This window comes from Sylvia atricapilla, chromosome 4 (assembly GCF_009819655.1).
Source record: "Sylvia atricapilla isolate bSylAtr1 chromosome 4, bSylAtr1.pri, whole genome shotgun sequence".
NCBI lineage: Eukaryota > Metazoa > Chordata > Aves > Passeriformes > Sylviidae > Sylvia > Sylvia atricapilla.
The window spans coordinates 52,524,125-52,551,345 of NC_089143.1; the positions used below are offsets into that span (position 1 = coordinate 52,524,125).

Genomic DNA, 27,221 nt, shown 5'->3' on the forward strand with positions numbered 1-27,221 from the left:
GATAGGTTTGTTTCAGCTGTTTTCTCAAAATTGAAATAAGGCTTTGCAACAAATACCAAGTCAGCCAAATCATCATACCATATACATCAGGAAATACTGACATTATTCTGAAGAAAAGACTTAGTTCTGTAAAACTGATTGGAAAACAGAAAATATGTGCATAAAGATTGATGTGCAGAAAGCCCATTTAGAACGCAGACTTGTAGCCGTGGAAAGTTTAATTTTTGCCACACGAAGAGTGTGGCAAGGTTTGTTGTATTTTTTTGGAATTTTTCATGTGGCTGTCACGAATAAGCTGCAATCCTAACGTCCTAATCCTTCAGGCAAATAAATAAGTTCTCCTTCTTGGAAATTGTGTCCCACTTGATTTTGTTTACACCTAATGGTGCTTTTGTTCTGTATGAAAGGATAGCCTATTAGAACATAAGAACTTCTCTTATTTGGCTTATACATACTGAAATTAAAATTTCTGTAACTCAACATTTATTTTTTTTCCCTTCTGACACTAATCAGATCATCTTTGGCAAATTTTCTAATTTACGGGTTTGGGCAAGGACTGCAGTCTAGAATATAAACACATTTAAAGCAGCCAGTGTATAAGTATTAGCATTATCCTGCTTTAGCACAGAATTTTAAAAATCAGACAAATATCAAGCAGTAGCTTTCTATAATGCTTCACTCTATGTAAGTCAGTAATTACTTTAACAAGTAACAAACGAACTCATTCTTTACACTTCTCTTTGAACACACTCAGACTTGACCATGCCCCCATATAAAGTGCAATCAATTCAAGATCAACAACAGTCTCATACAAGATCTGGACTCCCACACAATGGGCTCCTCACAAAAACCATCATTGCACTGATGTAAGCATGATACAGCAGAAAATCCACTGTAATGGTGAACTAAGTTGCCATCATTTTCCATATTAGGCTGGCAGGCAGCAACAGGTTTTGATCTGTGGCACCTTCAAGCAATTTGAAGCAATGGCAATAACAGACTTCATCATTATAGCAAAGGAAGCTTCTCCTGCACTGATGGCCATAAACATTCCATAAATAGTTTAGGATGTGTAGAATGGTGCTTGAAAGGTCCTTAGGAAACCTGACAGACTAATGGCCCTGAAAACACTCCAAAGATAACAGATAAATCTTGAGAAACATCTGACAGAAGACAAAAACTCCTCAGGGGAGCAGTTGCCCTGCTTCCTGAGTGACTTTCTGCTATGAAGCTCTACCAAAAGATGTACATAGTTACCTCTGGGTAAAAAGTAGGGCTTGGCAAGAACTTCCAAGGAGAATATGGGTTGTAGTGAAACCGAACCTGGGCTGAGGTTAAATCACAGCGTCCTCCTTATCATCCTGTTCTAGGACATACAGATTCTGGGTACCTCCAGCTCTGGGCCTACCATTTCCTGAGTACCTTGTTTCTCTGCCACTGTTAAAAAAATATGATAATATATTTCTTATTAGAAGATGCAAAGTATCTATTTATTTCTCATGGTGAAATTTAAATATGAATGGATATGAAAAGCAGTTGTGGTCAGTTTTCAAGGCAAAGGAGAACTTATTTTGTTACAGATAATACTTACTATAATAAGAAACAGGTCTGTGACACTTATTTGCCACCACATTTGACTAATCCAGCTGCCTTATTATGGAGTAATCTAAGATTAATTACCAAACGATTAATTATTCAGCTTCTGGGCAATAATCAAGTGCTTAAATACAGGCTGCATTGCATCAGAGCCATAGAAAATTACAACATGGGCAGGATGAGTCATGGGCAGGTCAACTCGGGGAAAATGGGGGAACATGTTGGAAGGATAGAACAGAAATGAGGAGAAAAATAATGAAGAACTTAAGATCAGAGAAAATGGAAGAAAGAGGTAAGGGAAGGAGAAAGTTAAGAACTGTATCTGCACAGGGGAGAAGAGCTGTGCAAAGCACAGCACAGCACCAGCAGCTGACCAGCCTAGGACAAAATTGTGCCCAGCTCTGTTGTGCCTCCCCTCCCTGACAGAGGAACAGTCCCACAGGAGCACTCTCCACTGGGTGATGGCCAGGAGGATGAGTGAGGAGCTTCTGTCCAAAGGGAAGGCCTGAACACCAGTGAGAATCTACAGGCATGGCAGGATGCCAGCAGCCACCACAGCCCTTAGGGGCTTGATGGGCTGGAAATTAATTAAAGGGATGTTCTTGCTTTTAACACACATCATCTCCCCTAACACACTTTTAACATAGATAATTTTTAACATCATTTTTAACATGTTTTTAACACACATCATTTCTGCATCCAGCAGAGACTTGTATGAACAGCACAGTTCTTTCCACAAAAGCCAACCAAATTTAAAGTAGTATGAAAAGGAATTAATCCAATTCCTAAACACTGTACAGATACTTCAGTGAGGTTTTCCTAAAATGAGAAGAGTGTAGATCAGTCTGAGGACTTGTCCTCTGTCAAGGTTTTCTTCATGGAAGTGTAGACTGTGCAGATTTCATTCCAGCATGCGACGAAAAAACCCCAATAAATGACCAACATAATATGAAAAGCAAAATCCTGCTGATAAAAGTTCAATTTAAAGAAGACTACAGCTTAGTTATTCAAAAAGGAGGCTTTAAAAAATCCCTTTTCCTCTTTCCATCTTAATTTGGAACACAAGCATTCACAATGCTTTGTACTTCAGAGGAGCGGCAAAGCAAGTGGGAACTAAACGGGGAAGGTCATATTTTGTGCATGCCTGAGAAATGACGCTGCTTGCATGACGACAGCAATAGATTTTTCTGCTTCTCTTCTCAAAATTTATTTGCTCATGTGGGAGTTGGAAACATTGTAAGACAACCTTGTTTTGAAAAACATGGAAAGCACATCGGTATGGATACACAAGGGTCTAAACTGACGCAAATACACAGCAGCCCCCAAAACAAGGAGGGTAAGAGAAAAGCAAAGTGACACACACATGTCCTTCCAGCCTGCACTACTTTGGCTTAATGGCTCAGTTGTAATTGCTCCCCAGTGGATGGTGTTTCTTCCTTGCCCCCATGACCTTGATTCTACCCAAACATCTCTCTCACACAGCAGATTTTCACTTGCTCGTCCACAGTAGGAGCCTGGCAGGAGCCACCCTGCCTGCTCTGCTCATCTGCACTCACACAAATCATGCCTTGGACCAAAACTGAGACAACTTCAGCAGGTTCATCACCGTGCTTAGACACACATTGGGGCATCTCCTCAAACACGCCAATGAGTAGAACTGGGCCAAAAGCACCGCAGGAGGTCAAAGCAACCCACAGAAGCCCCTGTTCATGAGTCTAAGGGTGACTCTGCTTAAATACATGTGCAGACAGGTTTCTGTTGTTGTTTGGAGTCCCTGAGAATATGGCCTAGGCGTGGTTTCTGGAGCTGGCAAAGTTTCTAGGGGCCACATCAAGGTCCTTTGTCAAACCCCAACCTTACCTCCAGCAATCAAATGGAGTCCATCCAGTGTGAAAGCTCCTCACATCCTCCCTTAGGATGAGCTGTATGAAAAAATTCCATCCCCTCTTCTCCAGCTGGAGAAGGAAGACTCCAAGTTCCACAGAAAATGCATTTCTCCATATAACAGCCAAACTTAGGTATATAAAAAAAAAAAAAAATCTCCTGTGAAAATTCTTATTCTAAATTACAAAAGCAAAAAGATACTTGACAGCAGGTTCCAAAAAGTTTTGGTCATTACATGAATTTTAAACAATAAAATTTCAAAGGCAAAGGCAAATTTTTCCAGACACAGCTTTGTAAGCCATTATACCTTCTCCTCAGACAGGGAGGAGATGTGTTATAAATATTTCCTGTCCCTTGACTAGTCTTTGTTATTTTCTTCTGCTGTAAACTATCTGCTATACTTTCTGGTGCTCAAGAATAGCCTGCCCTGCACCCAAGAAGAAACAACAGATTTTTAAAATCAGTTGCACAGCCCAAGTGTACTTCCTTCAAATCTCTTAGAACTGCACTCATTTAGAGCTTACTAACTCAATAATTAACAAAATCAGTGTATAATTGAATACATGCACTCTGTCAGCTGGGATATGTTAAATTCCAACTTTTTTTCCCTGTTCTTGAAAAGAAAAAATTAAATAGCATTTTGAATAGACAAGGAAAGAAGGAACATCTACCATCTACATTTACCATCTGTTATCCTTTAAAGAGTCCCTGGTTCAGTAATGATAGCAATAGATCTGCTGCCTCCTTACAAACCCCATGTCTCATAAATGAAAGCATAAATCCTTTTAGACATTATGGGACAACAAAATAAGTCTGCTATCATGTATTAGTTTTATAATTGTATTTAGAATCACACAATTTTATGTACACAAAACAAAGCTGTATTTGTATGTTTTCAATTGCAAATTCAGTTTCTCTTTCAGAAAAGAATAACCAGAATACTTTTTGAGAAAGTAGCTCAACACTGAGGATGACCTTCGTAGACATTACTCATGTTTTCAAGGAATGAATAACAATTTCCTTGAATTCAGAAACGACCAGATTCCTGAGAAACTGAACGTGAGAGTGTTCTGCCAGTCAGTTGACTTTGACACCATAACCCATGCTCCTTAGCTTGTTTAGAAAGATGCTTCCCTCCTTTAGCTGTAACCAAGAGTTTCTTAAAAAAAAAAAAAAAAAAAAAAAAGGCACACCCATAAGGACAAACTGGCTCTGTTTTTTCTTGTAGTGACCCACAAAGTCAAACATCAGTCAAAACTGGGATTTATAGACTTCTTCCCCTGTATGTAAACACAGCAGCAAAAATATATTTGGATTTCTAGATGAAGCAATCCCAGTCTAACAGTTTCCCAACCTGAGCAGTGACAGTGTGTTTTGACAGCTATTGCTACAGACTGGCTTAGTCATATTGACCCTGCCAGAACTGCTACTCCCAGTAGCATTCCTACTAGGGCCTCCGAAAAATGCTGCTTGGCCCCTTCATGGGGAGAGCTGTTACCCCTGCTCTGGCTGCTTCCTGTTGTCAGGCGATGCTGTACATCCCTGCATGGTCTGGGGGGACATGGGGCAGACTGCAGGCTGGCCACACTGACACATCCAGCAGTCACATCTGCTCTCCTCTACTTGTGCTGGCCTGAAAGATAGCCTTTATCTAAGCAAACACTGTTACACACCTCTGCTTTGGAGCAGTGGTACTCAGGGCCTTCTGCACCACTATCCCAGAGCACAGAACCAAAGCTTTTCTCATTTTCATAGCCAGAGAGCTTTCCTGTTAAACATTCAGGGGATACAGCTTGTCACCTCTCGGTGAATTTCAATGAAACAGAGCATGCACTTGCCAGGACCTTGCTGCTCTCTGGATAATAAACATATAAAGTCTTCTGTGCAATAAGTCTATTATTGCTTCAATAACAACCAGCAGAGCCTGCTTTCCCCTGGGGTACAGCACCTAATGCTTATTGAACTGTCTTGCTTCTGCTATCCAAATTCACCCTGAATTCCCAGTATGCTGAACTTAAGGGGGGGAAAAAAAGGTATCATGAAAATTGTGTACTGGATATAGATTTTAATTATATAAAGTGTAATGCACAGAGGAGTCCTGGATGTCTTGTGCAACTGCAAAACTCATGTTGCAGATAAGGATTTAACATCTAGGACCTGGGACCTAATGTGATTCACATACTGCATGCTAAACCACAGAGCATCATTTATGAAGCTGCCTTGCTAAACAGTTAGAAATATATAAGGTTTCATTACAGTCTGCTTTTTCAGTAAGAATTAAAAATCCTCATGAAATAGAGGTGTCATTCCAGCTGCCCCGTAGTGACAGTTCTCCCAGGTTTGAAAGCACTTTGCATGCTTCCAATGGCCGGTGTTCTCACTTTTCCCCTAACACCTTTTTACGCCACAAGATAGTCCTTAAAAGGATATAAATCTTAATTATATAGAGATCTAATGCAGATGAAAATTGGATGCAAAGCATTTTAGCTATGATCAGCACTCGCAGTCACGTACTTGGAACTGGCATCCTTGGAAATGCAGAGATTTACAGGTCCCTCAGTGAACAAGACCAGGCTCCCACAAGCAAATTCTCATTGCCCCAAACACAACTGTTTTCCCCAGATGAAGCTCCAAGGTTCCAGTTCCATTTCATATACTGCCAGCAGCTTCTCCAAAACACAGCAAAACAGCAGTCCAAGTTCCCATGTAGTTACAAAACTAATAACTGGAAAATAAGGCTGATTTCTTAGCTTAAACTACCTTACAAATATCCACAACACCTGCTTAGTTTGTCTTTCCCTGTACTTAAAGCCTGGAGGCTTCCTCCCCATAACTGACTGGATTTTTTTTTTTTTTTAATGCAGGCCACATAAGGTAAATTTGAATACCTTTCTAGCATTTGTAGCACAGTGTGAAAGATTGTCTTGGTGATGACTGTCAAGTGAAATGCCTTGTCATGATGTAATTTCTGAAATGTAGGTGCTTCTCTGAATCATTGCTTCTGAATTAAAAACAAACATAAATGAAAAGTATCTTGCTTGATGCCCCAGCTGGATCCTGCACTATAAAATCTTCAGTAGTACTCTATTTAACCTTGGCAATCACTTTGGTGGGGAGGAAGAACGCAGGGGAGAGAAGGAAAAACTAATATTCCCCTGAAAAGTTTCCCTATACAAAACATTTGGGATAGAGGACATCCGGCCTCTACAGCACAATGCCAGGAAATAGGAAATGCAACGCCTGGCTTGTGTTGTAGTTGCCTTTGTGCAGTGCAATCTGATTACATCCTTACCCTTACTTTTTTACTTTTAGTCCATGCATTTCTCCACAGAAGCAGTATGAAACTGTTAAGTGCTGTAAAAATGCATACCCTCTGAGTGGTAAAGCTACATCTGTCACAGACTCCCACTGCTAATGGCTATAATTTAACTTCTGGTTGTTTTGTTTGTTCTTTTTCAAGCTATACCATTTGGCAAACTCCCTATTCTGGAAGTGGATGGAGTTATCATTCACCAGAGCCTGGCAATGGCAAGATATCTTGCCAGAGAAGCAGGTAATAGATCTTTGACTATTTTCTTTCTCTCTTCTAAGCTCACATTTAATGCTCAGGTAAAAATACATCCACAGTAAAAAGAGGAACAAACCAGCAGTTTGGCAAGCCTAACCATGCAGAAGGTTAGGCTTTGGCAAAACCAGCAAGGCAAAAATGAAACCAGTACCTGTGGTTTGGGCTGACTTCTCCAGCCAGTACACTTCATCCACCTGCCCCTGCCTGACAGAAAGCACACATCTACAGTTTCCCTAAGGCTACCAGGGCAGTTTCCCCCTAAAGTTCAACTCTGAGCTTCCAGGGTAACCAGAGAAATAACCAGGAGGAGGAGGTTTTGGAAGCATTAGAGATTATCACAGCAGGCAGGAAACTCTGAAGCAGATTTAGGCAACAATTCTGGGCTAGCAGGGAGATTAGAGGAGATGTTGACATCACTTGCATCTTTAAATACTTATGTGCTGTGGGAAGTACACAACCAGTTAGATAAAATGATATGAGACTTAGTAATGCAAGTAATCAAAGAGAGTGGCCAGGCTTTGCTTTAGGTCAACGAGTTGTCATTCAACACCATCTGCAAAATTGGTCTGGCTGAAGGAAGATGTGGCATGCTGGACATCAGCAAATTGAAGAGGGGGCTGGGAAGCAAGTATTATCCTAGTTTTTTTTACACTGTGAGCAAACGGATGTAGCCTGCCTTTCGAAATATCTCCCATTTTCTAACTGAGGAAGGAAGCAGAATTTCATAGCACTAGTCTTCAAGGCACTAACAACACTTTTTCGAATGTGTCTATGTGTCTGCAATACTCTGTTCCTGCCCATTTTCTCCAGCTTTGATACAATCTACTCCTTGCAAGAGGGGAGAATGAGGAGAGCCCAGGTGGTGATGAAAAAAAGAGGGACAGTGTGCCTTCCACTCAAGATTCCTTCCTGCCTGGATCCTGGGAGGCTGATCTGTAGCCGCACTTCTTTTGCAGTCTGAAGTTCAAACTTTTTTCAGTTGACTTGGACCGGTGACAAAGACTTGGGACATGGAGCACACTTCGATCATGCTGTGCTCCTCCCATAATTAGTCATGCTGTCAGCTACTGCAGGGAAAAAAGTATGCATGGAAGGGGAAAGATACCTTTTCAACTTCATAATGAAAACTTGCTAGTTCTGACATCAAGCCTGCATACATGTCACTAATCCTTTTAATTAAGAAATGGCATTTTTAGGTGCGCAACACCAACAACTCAGACCTGAAAGATCACAGAATTTGAGGCCCAGGAGGAGAGGGACAGCCCCCACCTTCAAAAGCATAAAGTTTCAGTAAGGGAGATGACCTGACAGGGGTAGGGCATGCAGTTTGTGATGTGAACCTACATGGAAGTGAAAGCATAAACGCGGGTCTCTGAAGCGATAGCTAGGGAGAAAAAGCGGAGGCATTAAGAGAACTGCAGGAATGCAAAAAGACTACGGGGGAGAAAAGCTGACTTGTAAACAAGACAAAGTTTGCTAAGGTCCCTGATTACAAAGAAAGATTAAAAAGTAAGTGGGATGTCATGAAAATGTTCTGAATGGGGTTGAGTTAGCAGGATATAGGGAAAGAGAAACTGACTTTCACGTGTTGGCCAAAACAGAAAGATCATGAGATGGAGAAGGACATTGAAAACTGGGATGGGAAAAGATTAAAGGAAAGGAGTTTGTGCTAACTCTCACTGAATGCGTGAGGAAAGCAGAGAGGATAAAGAAACAAAGTTCAGGCTGGGGGCTCAGGTAATGGATAGAGCAACTGACGACCTTGGATGACTGGACAAGGCCAGAAGAGGTAAAAAAGCACAGGTCGATGAGATTGTACCTGGATGCAAGGAGTCAAACCCACATTGTCAGAATCAAAAGACCTGGAGAACATGTATTTTTATGAAAATATTCACAGAGTTTACCTTTGGGGTATCAAAAATTCTTACTGATGCTGCCTTTAATATCCCTTCATATGCTTTCTTCCCACAGGTCTGGCAGGCCAGACGCCTGTGGAACAGGCTTTAGCTGATGCCATTGTGGACACCATCGATGATTTCATGACACTGTTCCCTTGGGCAGAGAAAAACCAGGACGTGAGAGTAAGCCAATCACTAAATTAAACAAAGATAGCACGTAAGCCATGATCCTGTATCTGAGCATCTGCTCTGGAGACACTGATGGGTGTCAGCCACTGAGTTCATCAGCTCGGCTCCGCTCCGCAAAGTTGAGCTGGTGGAGCTCTGTGCCTCTTCCTTGAGGCTGATCCCACCTTCTCCTTCACCAGGTTGTTTTCCCCCTTGGTAGAAACTCTGAGGCCGCTCACTAACTGACCTTGAACCACAGACGTGCCTACACCAAACTGCTCTTCAAAAGGGCGAAGACAGGACACTTCCACCCCAGCTGGGATGCTGGTGTTGCAGAATTCCTCTTGGCACGAGGAGTCTGTGCGCAAATCTTTCTATCAGCTCAATATAGCCCCATCCTTAAGTGTTTCTAGGTGTTCAATAAGTATTAGTGTTCCATAACATCCTGCCAGGGTTGACTGCTTGTCAGTCACCAGAGCAGCGTAGGGCAGCGCTGCTAATCAGGGCAGGTAGCACAGCCCTCACTGTGCTTTTCAGATGGCACAGCCTGCCTTGGTCCTCTGCAGTGCTTCTGTGCCAGGCTACTGTGCCACAGCTACTTTAACACACAGTCGCAGACTTGTCTCACAGCATTTGGGATTTCTTTTGGCATCAAGCCAGCGCCTCTCACCAGGATCCCAAAAACTGATCTCACAGAGATCAGTTGTTGTGGGAAGAAGGGGATGGATGAGTTCACTCCAGCCTTACAAAGGCTCTGCACAGCTCTGACCTGACCCTCTTAGTGGACATGTAACAACAGCTTTCACCATAAAATGCCAGTGCAGCTACCTTCCATTTATTCAAAAGCAACATTTCAGATAATTTAGCGTGTCTTACTGGAGACACCACAGAGTAAAAAATGGTGCCCCAAACGCATAATAAATAAGGAAACAATATGAAAATGCTCTGAAACCTTGCAGGGATAAATCTGAAATTTGGAGACATAGTACTTAAAACTGTGAATTACTTACATTTCCTGGTGATTTCCTGAAGTTTCCTAGTTTGAGGAGGGTAAGTTGACTCATAAGTTTTAATTGTTTCGGAAGAGCCACACTCCTGCTGATGTGCTGGTGTAGAAGCAGCACTGCTGCCCCTCCATGGAGAAGCTCCTGTTGTAACTCCTGCGTGTAACCCAGCTCACACCCAAGCACTTCTCCAAAAAAGGACCCAGATCGTGTCACCAGTGATTAATTTAAACAGGAAGAGCTGGCAGCCAACCCTTACATGCCCATTCACATGTATGTATGCTAAGTTACATGCTGGGGCCAAGGATGGTTTGGAATCTCACTTTGCCACCCTCCCAATATTGTCCTCCCTTGATGCAGGAAGCCCTCTCATCAGAGGGTAGAAATGAGTCAAGGTACAAACTTCTTGTAAATACAGCATAAAAAGGGTCCCGGCTTATACCTCTTCACAGCTTAGTCATCTTAATTCCAGCCATTCACTGACTGTGGCTGCAGCAAGCTCCTACTGTGGGTTTCCCCTGCAGCCTCTGACTGCTAGTTATTTCCTGCATGTATTAGTTCACAGACTCTAAATACAGGCTTTTACCTGGCTAAACTGTAACTGTAGGTTCCAACTACAGGCTCTAACTACACACCCCGACTGACCTCACAGCAGTGAGTCTCTCTCGCCAGGATCTTGCTTCACGAGTCTCTTCTTCATGCTCCTCAGGGTTCCTCTTCCATGATAATCCTCCCCTTACCACCTAACCCCCTCTTTTGTCTCACTCATCCTTATTGGCTATAGCTGTTACTCATCAGGAGCAAGGCTTTATTGGTTAATTTACACAGCTGTTACTTATCAGGGGTGAAGTCACCTGTCTTCCCTTCTCCTGCAGTCCCTCTCTCCTCCCGGCTCCCCTGCCACCACCTTGTGGTCGCAGTGGCGTCCCACGGTCTCGCCAGCCCAGATTTAAGTCAGTTACACACACTGAAGCCAAAACACTTCCCCAGGCCTGACCAGAGCCCACGGGAACACACATCCCGGGAATGGTGAGAGGGTGTGTAATGCCGTCTAGGCAATAGCAAAGAGAAAGCGAAGTAGGGGAGCAGAGCTGGAAGCTACCTGTGGAAGCTCCCCTCTGTGCCAGGCACAGACTCCCACTTCACCCCACACTCCCCAAAACACAGCTGGCATTGCAAAGGCTTTGCACCCACCGCTGCAGAGCTCCAGGGCTGGGATGAGCAGGTTGTGCCACTCCAGAAGAGGGATCCTGGTTGTCCCCATCAGCTTCCCAACTTGGCTGTGCACTCCTGTACTTGGGGAACGTTGTTACCCTCAGGATCACACAATAGTTTGGGATTTTTCTTTGCAGGGTAAAACAGTGGGGAGGTTCACTTACCTAAAAGAAAGTAAATACTACAACCCAGGGCACAGATATGGGATTTCTGGACTTCAGACTCCTGGCTGATATTTGCAGTCACCTCATCCAGTTACTAAGCTCTTAACAAAGCAGAAAATTATGTCAAATATACAATCATGTCTGTAGAAACACTGATTTAATTTCAGCCTGCATTTAGGTTTCTGCCTCTTCTAATATTTTTCACATTAACCTCTGTTAAAGCAGTAGAAATAATTCCATTCCTGTATACTAGTGCTTATTCACCCAAGCCTGAGTGTGTTCCCCCAAAACTGGATGAAGCACAGTAACTGCACAAACTGTGGCACGTGGGTTGACCAGATGATCACAACAGTCTGCAGTCTTACTTGTTTCCATGAAGATGAGAAGAGAAAACCAGAAGCAGTTTTCCTGGCCAAAGGAAACAGCTTAGCCCATTTAGAAGCAGCTTTAAGATTTTCTGCTATGGGGAACAGCTAGTGGAGAACCATCACCATAACCTCATGCTTCAGCTGTTAACATACAAACACAAAGGCCTGTGCCTTTTGGTCATCCTCTAAAAAATACATTTTAGGCACCTAAAATCTTATTGGTGTGGAGACAAAAAAGCAAAAATAACATGACCATTCAAGTTCAAAGATAAATCAACCTCATCAAAAGCTCAAAAGCTGAGTTTGATGTCTCACATAAGAAGGGCAAAGATAACTGACCAGCATCTGACTGACAGCATGGAAAGACTGAGTGCGAGGGATGCTGGAAACCTGAGACTCTGCACCCTAGAAAACATAACATTCTAAAGAGTCCTCCCAAAATTGCTATGAGACATTAGGAATATATCTTGTAGCTGGATTCTTCCCAAATCTATGGCTGAGCTCCTGTCGTGCCATGGGCTGGGTGCTTTTTCAGTTAGCACAGGAAAAGGAGCAGCATCACCACAGACAGACATCATGTCAGCATCAAGGAGCACTGAGATGTTCATTTAGGGAGGAACTGGCTTCAAGTCATGGCCCAGCAAGCCATGAATGCCATGTTTTGGTTTCTGATCCAAATCTCCTATTTCAGCTTTTTCATAAATAATAAAACCTCAAAAATTCAGTTTTGCTGACTTCTGTGCATCTGTGTTCTGCTCTTCCACCAGAAAAAAGCGTTTGATGATATCCTCACCAACAAAGCACCTGAACTACTGAAAGATTTGGATACTTTCTTAGGGGATAAGAAGTGGCTGGTAGGGAACTCTGTAAGTATAATTTTGGTTTCTCCCATTCCCATCAGGTTGCCAGAAAAATTAAGTAATAGACTATTGCTGAATTTCTGAGTTTACTGGGTTTCATGTCAGGCCATGAAGCAAGTCTCCCCACACTTCTAGCCATTTGTTCATACCAATACACAACCGGTGTCTCTTGCAAAGTGAAAATTGTTTTCCACAGTATTAGAAAAGTGAGGCAAACCAGGACAAAGACCTGTGTTTTCTAAAGCAGCTCTTAAGTGTGTTGACACAAAACATTTTAAACGCCTTTGCACTTGTGAACACAAATTCATGACAACACAGAGTCCTGTTTATTATCACTGACCTGTTTACAAGGCAATATAAAAAAACCCCTCTATAAAAACATAGTACCCTTTTTACCTCAAACTGTTTTCTGCAGCACAGTTTCAGCAGGAAAGACTAGTATTGTAGCACAACTAATATTTGTAGCCAGGACTTTATTTTAACCAAGATTTACTGAACTCAAGCCTCACATTGCAACCTAACTACTAGCCCTGTGAAAATGGACTTTAAAAACCCCTGAATCCCAAAATGAAAACTTAAAACAGATAAATTCAGAGCTTTTTGAGAATATTAGTCATCCTGGTTTTTGAAATTACTAACAAAAATGTACTGCTTTCTGTCCCATTTCCACTAGGTAACGTGGGCTGATTTCTACTGGGATGTGTGCAGTACAACACTTCTGTCCTGTAAACCTGACCTGGCAGACAAATACCCCAGGCTTCTGGCTCTCAGGGAGAGAGTGCAAGCACTTCCAGCCATTGCAGCCTGGATCCAGAAAAGGCCGAAGACTGTAATGTAGATCAGCTGCTCAGAGAAACAAGTGCTCGTTTAGTTTTCAATATGACAAGCATCCTAAGTTATTAACTTCTGAATTGTTTAAATTAACTTCAGATGGCTGTGCTGGATCAAATCAAAATCCACCATTTATATCCACTTGCAAGAGAATCTAAACCATTGATTTAGTAGAGTAATAAATACTGATTCACTGAAGTGTGGTTCCAGTCACATTCCCCCTCTACTAACACAGTGCTTGATCAAACCAATTAATGTTTTGTGCACTCTCAAAGGGAGAAAAGGTGAATAACACCTTCCATTGAGGTGTGATCTCAACAACATTTTGTGTATTGTGGTATTTCAATCCGGAGGAAAGCATGTTAAATGGAGAGGGCAAATGTGGGGGACTCCATGAAAAAAAAAAAAAAAATGGCACTTAGTAAAATTCAAGGGCCTGAAAAAAAGCGCTTGAGAAGCTTGAGGTTTAATGCTCTACCCCTGTAAAAAAACCAAACAAAATCCTCCAAAACAATCCAAAAAGCAGCTGCATGGCTGAGCTGCTGCTTGCACCAGTTCTTCATAAACACATCAGCTGCAAAAACATTCAACAGCTCAGTATCTATGCCAGTAAGTAGGAGACACAAACTGAGGGTCATTGGTGGCAACCAGGTTTAGAACAAATGACGGGTTTGGTGTTCCAGGGCTGGAGAAAAGGCAGGTGGAAATCCTGGCAGCATGGACAGCTGTGGATCAAAGTGGTTTACACAAACTCAAGGGGAGACAAGTGCTTGTGAGAGGTCTTCATTGTGTGGTGTAAGCAGATAAACCACAAGAAACTTGGGCAGCACTCTGTGCTGGGAATTGCCACTGCTGGGAGAGTATTTCCCTTCATGTTTACTTTCCCCTCCCACCTCAAATACTATTTCATTGAATCATGAGTGACACCAAACAACCCCTAAGAAAGACAAGTCAGGTACTGTCAGAACAGAAAGAAACAACTTACTCATTCCCATCTTTGCCTGCTTTACAACTCCTTATGTGCTTTGCTCTGGCACTTAACACATTTTTCCTTCTTTAGCTCCCCAAACTCCTCTCTACTTCAGCAACTGACTTCAGAGACTGGCTTTGTGTTTCTTCCCCTCTGTACATGTTTCTCAATCAGAAAAACAAAACCATGTAATAGTTAAGTGACTTCTGGAAGTCATCTGGTCCAAGCTCCTGCTCACACAGGGCCACTTAGAGCCAGCTGCCCAGGACTGCATCCAGTTGGTTTTTGGTTATCTCCAAGGATGGTGACCCTGCAATCTCGAAACCCCCAGCCAAAAAGGGTAGAAAGCGATTGGAAGGAAGAAAGCCAGAAACACACTTGAGCTTCATAGCACCTACAGACAGATACTGACCCCAGGGGTAACCATGGCTGCTCCAGACCACATCAACTGATCCCATACACACCCAGAACACCACAGAACCCACTCTGAAGGGCAGGGATCTTGTTCCAATCCGCATTTGAACCAAGCAGGTGAGGACATGCAGGTAACAATGGGATAAGAGCTGGGTTAGCATTCTGCTCAACAGAAACACCTAACAGAAACAACCTAATTAGCTGTAGAATTAAACACCTGTGGTTCTCTGTTAAATCCCACTATTCAGTCCAGCAGTACCAGGAATTAAAGAAGTATGGAAAACTGATTCTTACCCATATTCCTTCTCAAACAATACAGTATAAACTCACCTTATTTCAGTTGTGCATTCTGGAACAGACAGCACAGCCACAGAATATTTCCAGGAACAGCCAAGCAGTTTAGTCCACACTTGGAAAACAAGCTTTGGAAAAGACAAGAAGTTTAGTCCACACTTGGAAAACAAGTTTTGAAACAGCTTTTATTTCCCACCGATTTTGAATTTGCAGAAATCGTGTTCAGTTGACCAGAAGACTCACAGACTTGACCAGAAGACTCACAGAATTGACCAAACCACTTGGCAGAAGTTCTGTTTTTAAAATCAGTATCTTCACACCACTGTAATTAGAGTATAATGACACACTGGTAATTAAGTACTGCTGGACAAAGCCAAGTCAGTTCAATTGGAACATTCCAGCTGGTTTGAGAGCTGCCTAATTGATTTATAACAGGCACATAATCATCCCCTCACCTGCCCCAAATCACCGCAAGCACAAAAACATTTTGTCAATCTATAGAATTTTATTGGAACAAGTGGATACAAAACCAGTACGGAACATCAAATGAACCAAAACAAGCCGAAACAGACTCGAGCATTGTCAAATAAGGCACATATAAAAAAAATCTACACACAGAATCCAGTGAAACAGACAGTTTTTTATATATATATTTATATATATTTGGAGGTAGAAATACTTACAAAAATACTGACAAATCTTAAACAGCAGCAGATTTGTTAAAACAATTACAACTTAGGTCCCCATTTTCAAAAGTGATCTGTAAAACCTTTATTCAGCATCTGAAGTTGGCACATTTGGGCCATTTATGCTTTTAAGCATTAAAAGAATGTTATTTGTGTTAAAAAATTTCAATATCATAAGCAATACAATAAACAAACTACAAAAAGTTATAAACGTTCAGAAAACTCCTGGTCAACAGTAATGTAAGAGTCCTTGGGGTACATCACCTTTCTTCCTTGAATTTCACAACATATTTACATTTTAGAGACCCAATGATGCTTTTAATAGCGTGGCTATATCTGCTGGAATGGTTCCTTCTTCTCCTGAGGAATAAAGACAAGCATTAGTACAGCTTAAACTATTTCACATAAACAGATAAAAGCCTACATGCCCAAAACAATAAAAAAGAATCTTCTGCTCATAGGACTTGGTCACTGATCTCTGGGTCAGACTCAGAGGGTGCTTCCTGTCAAATCAAAGAACAACCAGCAAAAATACATCTTGCTAGTTTAACATACAAAACCCCAAACAACAAAAGGCTTGTCTGCATCAAGAACCTTCTTTTTTCAGAGTAACATATCGCAGCTTTAATTTACTTAAGTGGACATCCTGATGTGCAAGACACCTACCTGATTCTGCTGCAGTCATATCTTGTTCTAACTGCAATTTCTGTTGGCTGATTTTGAGCATGGTTTCCTCAATAGTCCCCTTACTGATGAGCTTTATGACTTGCACTTCTCTGAAATCCACAAGAAAAGAAAGCCATTTTCGTAGTTTGGATTAATGCAAAAGGGAAGGATGCTACGCCTTGGCTCAGCTGGCTGGGGTTTAAAGCAAGGATGAGGAAATGAATGAGAGGGCAAAGAGCTTCTAGATTCCTCTCTGGAACAGCTGTGTCGGAAAAAAGGTTTGTCCTGTACTCTCAGCCACTGCAAATGTCTGGACAGTCACAAAAATCTCCATTATTATAAACAAGTCAAATTGCCCCTAATTCCATTTTAGCATTGAATACTGCTGAAATTACACACATTCTATGGTCTCACTCTTTATGATAGGGTGGCAGTTAAAAGCTTAGAAGTCTCCTAAAGAGAACAAACAGCTTGACAGACAGTCCTAAAGACTTCAGATCTACCTTGGAATAGTTCCTAGCACCAGAAATTTGAGAATTATAAACAATTTGAGAGTTACAGTAAACTAGGAAAAGGAGAAGAGTGTAAATAAAGGTTTGTTCTGCCAGCAACATGGACTAAGACAATCACAGTTCCAGCTCCCAAACAACCCAGAGCTGCTCTACACAAGTCTCTGCTTAAAACTTCTAATCATAAATATTGTTCTTTTAGCCTCCTTTTGAGAGGTCACCCCCAGGAAAACCCAAGCACTATAATTAAAATAAGTCTTACCTCGTCTGACCTACTCTGTGGCACCGGTCTTCTGCCTGCTTGTCATTGTAAGGGTTGCAGTCAATGTCGTGAAGAATAACAACATTGGCTGAGGTCAGATTAATGCCCAAGCCACCAGCTTTGGTGGACAGAAGGAATACAAATATACCCATATCTGTATTGAACTCATCTATCAGATGTATCCTGCAGAAAACAAGACACCATGCATCAGGCTTTGGAAAACACTCCACACCGGCTCCACAGCTGAACACAGAAGCTGGGGTGATCTTTTGGAAGAGAGGACAGTGCAGTGCACAGCAACTCCAAAGTACAGATGTTATATACCAGGATAAAGAGTACCAACTGTCCTCTGCAGCGACCAGAGAAACACATGGAGGGAGAGATGGATAGCAAAGAGTGAAAACAGGCTTAAAAAAAGATTTTTGATGATCACAGAACACAAAGAGTCAGTTGGAAGACAACAACACATGAAACAAATGGGAAGGCAGGGGATGAATTTCGCTTCATGACTATCTTCTGTACTAACTGCACATGCAAGGGCAGAAACAGATATCAGCTCGACACAGGAAGTCACCACAGCAAGAATGACAGTTTTTTGAAATAAAGGAAAAAGCATCCAAAGAAAATCTTGAAAAATTCTTGAGCCAGATGACCAGCTCAGCTCAAACACAAGAAAAGCATTGCAACATCTTCTGCTCCAGGGACCAATGATTTGTCCTAGAGAAACAAAGGCGTGTATCTTATGTGCCTACTGTAAGAGATACACTCTACTTCCAAGGAATAGCTACAGGTGTTTTGACTTGCTGACACACAAATCAAACACACCAGGAACTGCTCAAGACACACATTTTTCATTCCCATGCGTAAGACTGTAACTCCACCACCTAAACCTCATCTTTCAGCCTCACCCTTACTAAGGTGATCTGAAATCCAACATTAAACACCTTCTGTGGCCAACATCCAGTGAGCACAGACTTCTGTACATTGGAAAACAAAGGTAAGGGTCTGAAGTCACCTCCCCCTCTCCAACACATTCACTTTCTCTCTCTCATTTTTACCAAGTCACATACCGCTCAGAAATCTGCGTTCTTCCATCCAGCCTAAGGTATCTGTGTTGCCAGTGTTTTAGGAAAACTTCCAAGATGTCTAGTATCATAGTGAACTGGCTAAACAACACAACTCTGTCACCCTAGAAAGGACAAAGGAAAGCAAAAATTTTGCAGCATGTCAACTACGAATGACAAATTCTTATTGATGCAAATATATGATTTTACTTTCACAGAATCCCTGTTTCCCAAAATAAAAGACTAAGCTGAAAATTAGCAAGTCAGGACTGACTTGCAGTGTTCTGCCACATTAACTCACTGTTTGTGATAGCATTAATATTTTAATTACTTTGTATTTTGGTGGCTCAAACAAATCACGTATCAAATGCATAAATGACAGATTTACTTCATCCATAAACATCAAAATATTTTCATTCAAAACTTAAATTTAATATTTCATATAATATAGAGAGTAGTCCTATTTTGTCTGAAAGAGTCTGATCCACAGCACCCACTTGTGCAAACTGAGGATACTCTGGAGCATTATGGCACATGCTCATTTGCAAAATAAACCTGTTGGAATCTCAGGGCAGGACTTCAAGTGAGGATCTCTTTACCTTTCCACGGGCTTAAGACACACAAGTATTCTAATTTAATACAGTCTTATTCAATTGCCAAGAGAAGGTCCAAGTCCATGAGGTGGGAAAATTGTGCAAGACCCCATATATTAATAGAGCAGTTAACTTGGGATGAATACTCTGAAACATGGAAAACTAGGAGAATTTATTTCAGCTGTCTCTAAAGTGATGTCTATACTCAGGGCTGCATATTAAAAGTTTTAAGTGTTGCTTGGCAATTGTGCACATGCACTAAATTACATTGTAAAACTCTGCAGGAAAGCAACTGAGTTGCATACAGAGCTGGCAGATATTAATTCAACCTGTTATTTACACAGGGAAAAGCTTCAGCCATCTGTAGTACCTTCTCTTTAAGATCGGAGAGAATGTGTTCCAGTGCTCTAAACTTTCCAGAATCCAGGATCTGATCCATGTTTAACATGAAGTCATTGATGTGAGAATATTGCTTACAAAGCGTATGCAGCTCAAAATCTGTCATTACTGTCATATCTTCAAAGATAAGGTCAGGGTTAGCATCACAATGTGTGGGTTCCTGTTAGCAAAAATGAAGGGAAAAAATGCAATGCACAATCTCACCAGAGAAATAAAATCCAAGCCACCACACAGTAACATGATCTCTAAAAGAAAGAAACACACTCAGACATGGACAAATGTTAGAGCATGGCTCATGCAAGCAACAAAAGACAAACTCTCAACTTCAGGTTTAACAGGAGAGGATAACTACTTCACAGTTTAGCTCTTACAAGCACTTGTACTGCCAAAAATTTAAGAAGGATATGCTCAACCTTCCTAGCAATTACCAACTTCCCATCAAGCCCTACAACATTTTATCCCTTTATTGGTCCTCTTCCCCTGAAGACACTTTCCCTAAAAGGTAGGTCCAATCCTTGGATAGATGCTAGAAGACAGGGAAAGCCCAGCCCAAGGTGTAGGGTGGTAGAGGGATGTCATGCCTAGAAGAAAGAGGGAAAAAAAGGCACATCTGGAGAGTACGATGGTATGGAAATAAAAAGGGACAAAAAGCCTTCATAAACCAAAGGGTCACTTCTTGCTTCCCCTCAACCTTGTCTGGATTCACTTTAAAAAAAAAGCTAAACAATACTCAAAGCCAGCTCCAATTTTTTAGAGCATCTGCTGCACACTGAGGTGTTTTTTAAAATAGATTTTAGAAATAAGCAATAATTTTCCGCAAGCTCCTCATTCATTGACCCCATACAAACCATTAAAAAAAGTCCTTAACAGATCAATACTTATGCCTTCCCTATTTTAGTTCCATGCTATTCAGTTCTTGCTACTCAGAAAGCTACTAAACTCAAGGGCCTATTCAATTTTTTTTCCAAAAACACTTTGGCTTTAAATTCTGGGGTGGTGGGAAGAGGTGCTAAGAGGGAGCTTATGAAAAGGAGATGACTGCAGACACACAGCGGTTCTCTCCATTCTTATGATACAAAAATCAGCATTAAATACCTACAGAGCTTGATTAGATCACTGGATAGAGGCAGAGAAATAAAAAGCAGCAACAATGAATTAAGTCTGGCAAAACCACATTTTTTACCATCTCTGACAACAAAACAAGCAAACAAAACAAGTTTGCATTAGAAATTCTGAAAAGTGAAGGACTGCTTCTGAATCTCATCCCCTTACCTTGAGCATGAGGGTGGACATCGTCCTGAGCTTGTCATTGGTGTAATACTGACGATGCAGAAGAGGGTGATTGGCCATTTTTCTAAGTTGCATCATTCCATTTCCCATATCAGAGCTTTTCTCTGTGAACAAAGAGGCATCTTTGTACTGCTACTGAAAATCACCATCTGAAACACCTTTACCCCTCAGCAGAGCTTTATTTGCAAGAACTCAGTTTGAAAATTCACCTAATTAGCTGAACTTCAAAAAAATTCATAGAAGGGATACAAACAGTTTATGAGCATTAGATATTTCTACAAAGCAAAGACTGGAGTCACATTCAACATATATCCCAGCATGAAAAAAATCCATCAGAAGGAAACAAGACCCTTACATACCATTATTGTCAAGAGTGTTCTTGAGCTTGTTTAAGAGAGCCAAGTAGAGTTGCTCCTGTTTCTCAGACATGGCACACAGTTCAATGAGATCTTTTTTGGGAGGTAGTTGTTTAAGAACCTGACAAAACAAAATGATACCAGCTATAACCTGTAGTGTTGTGAAGCATCAGAAATTCTGCACTGTCTTAGAGCTGTTATGATACTTTTCATTCTCCTCATCCCAGCTCCTTTCACTGCTTGTAACTTGACTAACTCGGGCAGTAATTCAACTCAGGTTTGACCAGGATTATACATCAACTTACCCACCAAGTAACATGGCCTGCACACTCCAGAACTGCATGAAATAATATTATATACAATACCTGGGATCTGCTTCCCTGCTAATCTGCTAATCAGCATTACCCCCTTGAGACCACCGAAATCTGCAGGTGCCCATGAACATTTTTTAAGATCAGTATGCAATTTCGCCTCATATTCTAGCGTTGGTCTCAAGAGATCATCAGGCTTTTTGATAACACAAATCCATCATTTTAAAAATAAAATGTTACCTCATCTTTTACTCTTCTCAAGATGAATGGTTTTATTATCTGCTTTGCATGTGCAATTCTCTCCTTCTCATATTTGCTTTGTTCTTCAGCACTCTTCTAAGGAAAACAGTGAAAGAATTCAATTACAGTCTGAAGCTTTCAGCTATAACACCACCACCTTAACTTCTCTAACTTGATGAAAACCCCAGCCAAAACAGACATACTTGACCTGGCCATTAGTATTTAAATATATCCTATTACAGGGCATTTTAATTTAAAAGGTTTGCTCAATTGTTTCATTTTCTAGATTTTCACAATCACATTACCTGTTTCCATATCATATCAATAAAACAAAAGTTTGGCAGCAATAGCAGTCTTCCAGCAAAAAGAATTATTAAGTCATTTTCAAGAGAATTCATGGTACTTACTGCTTTTGAAGAGAACATCCTTCGAATTTCACTTGTGCTACTGCTGAACATATGGGGCATGACAAAATTCAAAAGGGACATCAATTCCAATAGATTATTTTGAACCGGAGTCCCCGTTAGCAGCAAGCGATTCTTAGCCTGTTTATCCAAAGTGGACAGAGCAAGCAGAAACATTTGTCACACACTCTAAAAAATATTATTGGCAAAAAAACCACTGCTATGGAGAAGTGAGAAAATGAGTTTGGTTTAAATTAAAACTATTGTAACTTATTATATATTTGGAATATCACGGAATAATTTCCTTGTTAAGTCAACAAAACCGTTTACAGGTCTGTGGGGAACTGTGCACCAATTTTAGACAATTGAAAAACTATTCCTGGATCTATGAGGCTTCTTCTTGATTATTCTGTTTGGGCTTTGTTTTGGTTGTTGCTGTTGGGAGTTTTTTTGTTGTTTGGGGTATTTTTTCTTCCTCTTGATGACTGTGTTCATTGCTGCTCTCATATCAAGTTCTCTAATGTCATACAGTACTTAAGCAAAAGTTTTGAACTTGTACAAGAAAGTACAAGTAAGTACAAGAAAGTTTTATTGCTTAAAGATCAGTTTTTTAAAAAGGCTATTGATGAAAACATTATTTTGAAAAATAAGTTGCAGTAAGTGATCTTAAGTTTATTATTATTGCACAAATACTACAGTGCTAGATCATAATGTTCAGAGAAAGAGTTGTACTCAAATACTTTTCGAAACTCTGCTTCCTCAGGCAGCAAGCCACAAGAAAAAATATTTTCAAGCTGGCTCTTCTTACACAGCCCCATCAGAGCAGGTCCTTACAAGGTTTCAGCACAAGTAATCAGAACAGCATCTTTTAAATCATTACTACTATGGCATATAACTGAGAATTTGCTTAATACCGAAACTCAAGCACTACCATCAACGTAATGATGGTACAGGAAATTTATTACATTTCCTTGGGAGCTCATGTCCCTGAAAGAGATCACAGTGCAGGATCCACTCTTGAGACCACACCAACACTTAAATCCACTTGCATACTGTATTATCTCTAAAGTTATGTGCATTTGAACTTTACAGTTAATATTCCATTTTCCCTCTGCTTGTAACTACCGAAGAGGAAAGCCAGGAGCTGTCCCCTCTAACTCAGCAATAACTAAACCTCTTACATTAATTGTCATGAGGTGCTGGTAGCGGATAGAGCTCATGTTCTTGAGCATATGACCTTCATCAAAAATTGCATAGTTAAGCTTCAGCTTGCGGAACAGTCCTCGATCATCTGAGCTGCTGATTGCAGAGTTGTATCTGTCAGAGACAAATATCACTTGCACTTAGTCTCTCTCTGATAATACATAATGAATGTACTGTTATCACAATCAAATCAAATTATCTAATATTGTAAAGAGCTATGGAGAAAGTACATGAGGGGCAGTAAAACTGCCTGGAAGTAACCAACCACAACACAGTTTATTACTGGCAAATGATTTCAGTTTACTTCATATGCCAATGCTTTCAGTAACACTTGCTAAAAATCTGCTGAAGCCTACTACAATTATAATATTATCTGTAATATACATGCTGACAGACACATTCGAAAGCACCTACGACACAGTATCTCTTACACAACCATAAAACCCTAGTTTACCATTATCTGAAACCCAACTCCTAAAATTGTCTGGATTCTTGTACCACTAGAGGTCAGCAGAACCTCACTAAAGCTCCCTGTCTGTAGTGTTTTAACTGTACTTACGTAGTCACAATCACATTGAAATCAATAACTTTATTATGAATGTCCACCCTGAGATGTCTCCTATCTTCTTGGGATCCTAAAGAAGGAAACAACATAAAATGAATACAATCATATATATTTATATACATGTAACAATTAAAGACACTGCAGAGAAATCACTCATTGATAAATCTGTGTCTTAAACAACTGTCTTAAAACAATATTGCCATGGGCAATTCATCTTTTCTTACACTGTCCATGTAAGCAACTGCATTACTGGATTCATTTCTTAACTAGACTCCTCACCATAATAGAAGAGGACGTTCAGTTCAGGACACCACAGATGAACTTCTCTTATCCAGTTATCTGTAAGACAACATTAAAACAAAAGCAAAGTAATTTATACTTTATTATGTCTTACTGTTTCACACCTCAGCATCAAACCAAACATCTGATTTTAATGCAAATCCCTTTAAACTCTCCTGAATGTTAAGAAATATTCTGTCTTAAAACTGGAAAACTGATATGTAAGAGACTGAACCAAGTCCAACTGGGCTTTTAGTAACTCAACCAGCTTTAAACTCCTGCAGCAACAGGCCCCGCATGGTTTGTAACCGTGTGAAATAAATCCAATGTGTAACTTTGTAGCTTGGTTTCTTCCCTAGACAGTTAAATTCCCAGAAAGCAAATCACTTCATCTGTCAGTACTAGCCTGCAGAAGTATGTCATCACGAGAGACAGTGCCTCTGGGAGCAGGCAGAGGCCTGACAGCCCAGCTGTGCAGCTCCAGGTGTGCAACAGCACAGTGGCCACAGGCAACGTTGCTGTGCCCAAGAGGAAGTTGCTTGACAGCCAACACAACACCTGACTCCAAACCTCAGCAGAAGGGGGACTCTGCTAAATGCCAATTGGGAAGGGGCTAGACCCAGATCAGGAATGAGGAGACACCTCTGGAAAAGTGTCAGGAAAGCTGACAGCAGACTGCACAGGCCAGGCAGTGCTGACCTGCCTCTAAAATTCGGACTCTAAGGCTGATTTCACAAAAGCGCCTTTGTTCACGTACCTACAAATGACTCAGGTTTTAAGTAATATATGCATTAGTAAGGGCTGTTTTAAAAACTGGGTTCCAGTGGAGTTTGAAAGCACACTAAAAATGACAATTTCAAACTTAAGCTAAACAACTGGAAACTTTACTGATGCATCAAGAGAAATTTTTGAAGCCCAAACATGTATTTTTTATCAAAAGCAGCATTTGTTTTCTAAATTCAACTTGTTATTTCCTCCGGACATTCAACAAATCCAAATTTAAGATCCATCAAGAACTATTTTCTGTTCAACCTCATCAGCTTTCCTGACATTTGATTCTACCATACTCTTTCCAATTTCAAATGTGGCCATAAAAGAATCAGAACACACAAGGAAAAGACAGTTAGCCTCATCATTTTAAGATTATCATCTGTTTTGACAGATGCTGTGTAGTAAAGAGGAAAAAAGACAGCAATGTTTAAAACATCATGAAACCTAACCCTAAGCACAGCCTGAAGTGGCCTAAGTTCAGCCAATATTCAATAAGTAAAAAGACGACTTTGCTACAGATTGTTCAGATTGTAACAAGCAACTTCATTTTTTCTTTTTTTGAAACAGACAAATCATCTAAAAAAGTTCCATCCTAAGTCTAATTAATTCAGAACAAGCATGCCTGCAGTATGGTCTACATTCCAATTCAAATTACTTAAGGAGATGAGTACCACAATAAGAAACCCAAATTTTCTTTCATTAAATTATCTTTGCTTTACAGCATGTCCATGATTAGGTTTTTTTTCCTAACAAAAACACTTTTGAAGCTTGTAACTTACCTAACGTTGAAGCTGGCACAACTATCAAATGGGGACCTCTATTGCCCTCTTGGTAGAGATACGCCAGAAATGCAATAGCTTGAATTGTTTTTCCTAAGCCCTAAGAGAAAAGAAATCCATTTAAAATTTACAATCTGTGGGACATAAAAGTGTTTTGAACTCATAAGACAATTACAGTGTAGTGATGGCCCAGTAAAGATTAGAAATCTGATTAGAAAATTCATTCTGTTTAAACAATTTTACAGAAGACAATTTCTTCTTCAGTACAACCTCAGTCAAACTTCATTATCATTTCAGCTCAATATTTGAACGAAGATTCATCTTTTCAATTTATGAAGTTTTTCATTTTAGTTCAAGTTCATTCCTCAAGTAATATTCAAAAATGTACCTTCCTGAACCAATGGTGCAGAAAAATGATTACCTGGAAACTAAATGTTTATTTCCATTTGAGCCAGTAGCACCAAGGGTATTCCAGATATTTCTGAAGTGGAATTTAATATGGGAATCAGATTTAAGAAAAGCCTACCATTTCCACTAACACTCACTTTTCCTATTTTCTGCATCAAAACTTTAAAAATTGTGTGTGGTTGTATCTACTACAAAACACAGACATTCTTACTAACATGAAACATACAGAAGCTAAGAAACACTGCCTAAGTGATAGCAAGGCAAAGCAGTGTTTTCATTCATGGTTCATCAGAAGATGAACAGCAGCCAGGATTAAAAAACAACAGACCCAAATTCAGCAGCTGCATCAGTAACTATTTTTCTGTTCTACAACTATGGGTGGTGTCAGCATTTAACAAAACCTCAAACCCATAAGCTTCTCTCTCTTAGTTCAAAGTTGATGGGAAGTGTCATGAAAAGAGATGGTGGAAATGCTGCTTTTGGAGAAGCAGAGAAGGTTTCTACCCACTTGGTTTTTCCTGTATTGTTATCTGCCTGTTTTGAAACTGATGAAGAAATGAAGAAAATAGGAGCTCACTATACTAAATGCTGGACAAGCTGAATGAATTATATTTTGGGGCAAGGAGCTGTTACATTCAATGGTTTGAAAATAACCTGTTGTGGTAGAAACTGGTTCCGTTGCATCAGAAGACACCATGTGCCTTTTAATTGTCAGTGTCCACAACTCCTAGGCTACCTTTGATTTTCAAATGGTAAGGAGCACAGCAGCTTCTAAGATCTTGGAGAACTGTTTGCAATTAAGACTACTTACAATCTGCTTGAGGTTCCTAGGCAAGGATTTAACCAAGTCTTATCTGCAAAATTTGAACGATTATTAAATAAGCAGTTTCACACTTACCATTTCATCAGCCAAGATGCCATTCAATCTGTGCTTATACAGCAGTGCTAACCAGTTCAAACCAATCTTCTGATATGGCTTCAGTTTCAAACTGTTAAAAACAAACAAGCTTATTACCATTTTTCATTTGTTTCTCCATGAAACAGCTTTACACTCAAGGTAATCACAGACTGGCAGGTTTAACACTGCCTTTATTTTAATACACTCCAGACCTCTTTGTGGAGTAAAAACCACAAACTTTCTTAATCAGTCACCTGTACACAAACTGAGTTGCTTATCTTAAATCTCATAGATCTGAAATGAT

General features: G+C 40.5%; 2 protein-coding genes across 4 annotated transcripts in view; one reads left to right on the forward strand and one right to left on the reverse strand.

Annotated features, from left to right (window-relative positions):
• The window catches only part of HPGDS (hematopoietic prostaglandin D synthase), a 28,908-nt gene extending 15,154 nt beyond the window's left edge, over positions 1-13,754 (forward strand). For all 3 annotated transcript variants that reach the window (XM_066317932.1, XM_066317931.1, XM_066317933.1), the window contains exons 3-6: positions 6,941-7,033; positions 9,020-9,129; positions 12,633-12,731; positions 13,399-13,754. In XM_066317932.1, coding sequence (XP_066174029.1) covers positions 6,941-7,033; positions 9,020-9,129; positions 12,633-12,731; positions 13,399-13,563 — 467 coding nt within the window. In that variant the 3' untranslated portion in view covers positions 13,564-13,754. The remainder of the gene's footprint in view (positions 1-6,940; positions 7,034-9,019; positions 9,130-12,632; positions 12,732-13,398) is intronic.
• A 1,965-nt stretch (positions 13,755-15,719) lies between these two features.
• The window catches only part of SMARCAD1 (SWI/SNF-related, matrix-associated actin-dependent regulator of chromatin, subfamily a, containing DEAD/H box 1), a 38,765-nt gene continuing 27,263 nt past the window's right edge, over positions 15,720-27,221 (reverse strand). Inside the window, exons 11-24 of the mRNA XM_066317934.1 lie at positions 26,918-27,008; positions 25,612-25,711; positions 24,062-24,121; positions 23,777-23,852; positions 23,196-23,331; positions 22,018-22,155; positions 21,611-21,706; positions 21,063-21,180; positions 20,686-20,807; positions 19,385-19,573; positions 18,428-18,546; positions 17,358-17,540; positions 16,587-16,696; positions 15,720-16,280 (exon numbers count right to left, since the gene is read on the reverse strand). Coding sequence (XP_066174031.1) covers positions 16,219-16,280; positions 16,587-16,696; positions 17,358-17,540; positions 18,428-18,546; positions 19,385-19,573; positions 20,686-20,807; positions 21,063-21,180; positions 21,611-21,706; positions 22,018-22,155; positions 23,196-23,331; positions 23,777-23,852; positions 24,062-24,121; positions 25,612-25,711; positions 26,918-27,008 — 1,600 coding nt within the window. The 3' untranslated portion in view covers positions 15,720-16,218. The remainder of the gene's footprint in view (positions 16,281-16,586; positions 16,697-17,357; positions 17,541-18,427; positions 18,547-19,384; positions 19,574-20,685; positions 20,808-21,062; positions 21,181-21,610; positions 21,707-22,017; positions 22,156-23,195; positions 23,332-23,776; positions 23,853-24,061; positions 24,122-25,611; positions 25,712-26,917; positions 27,009-27,221) is intronic.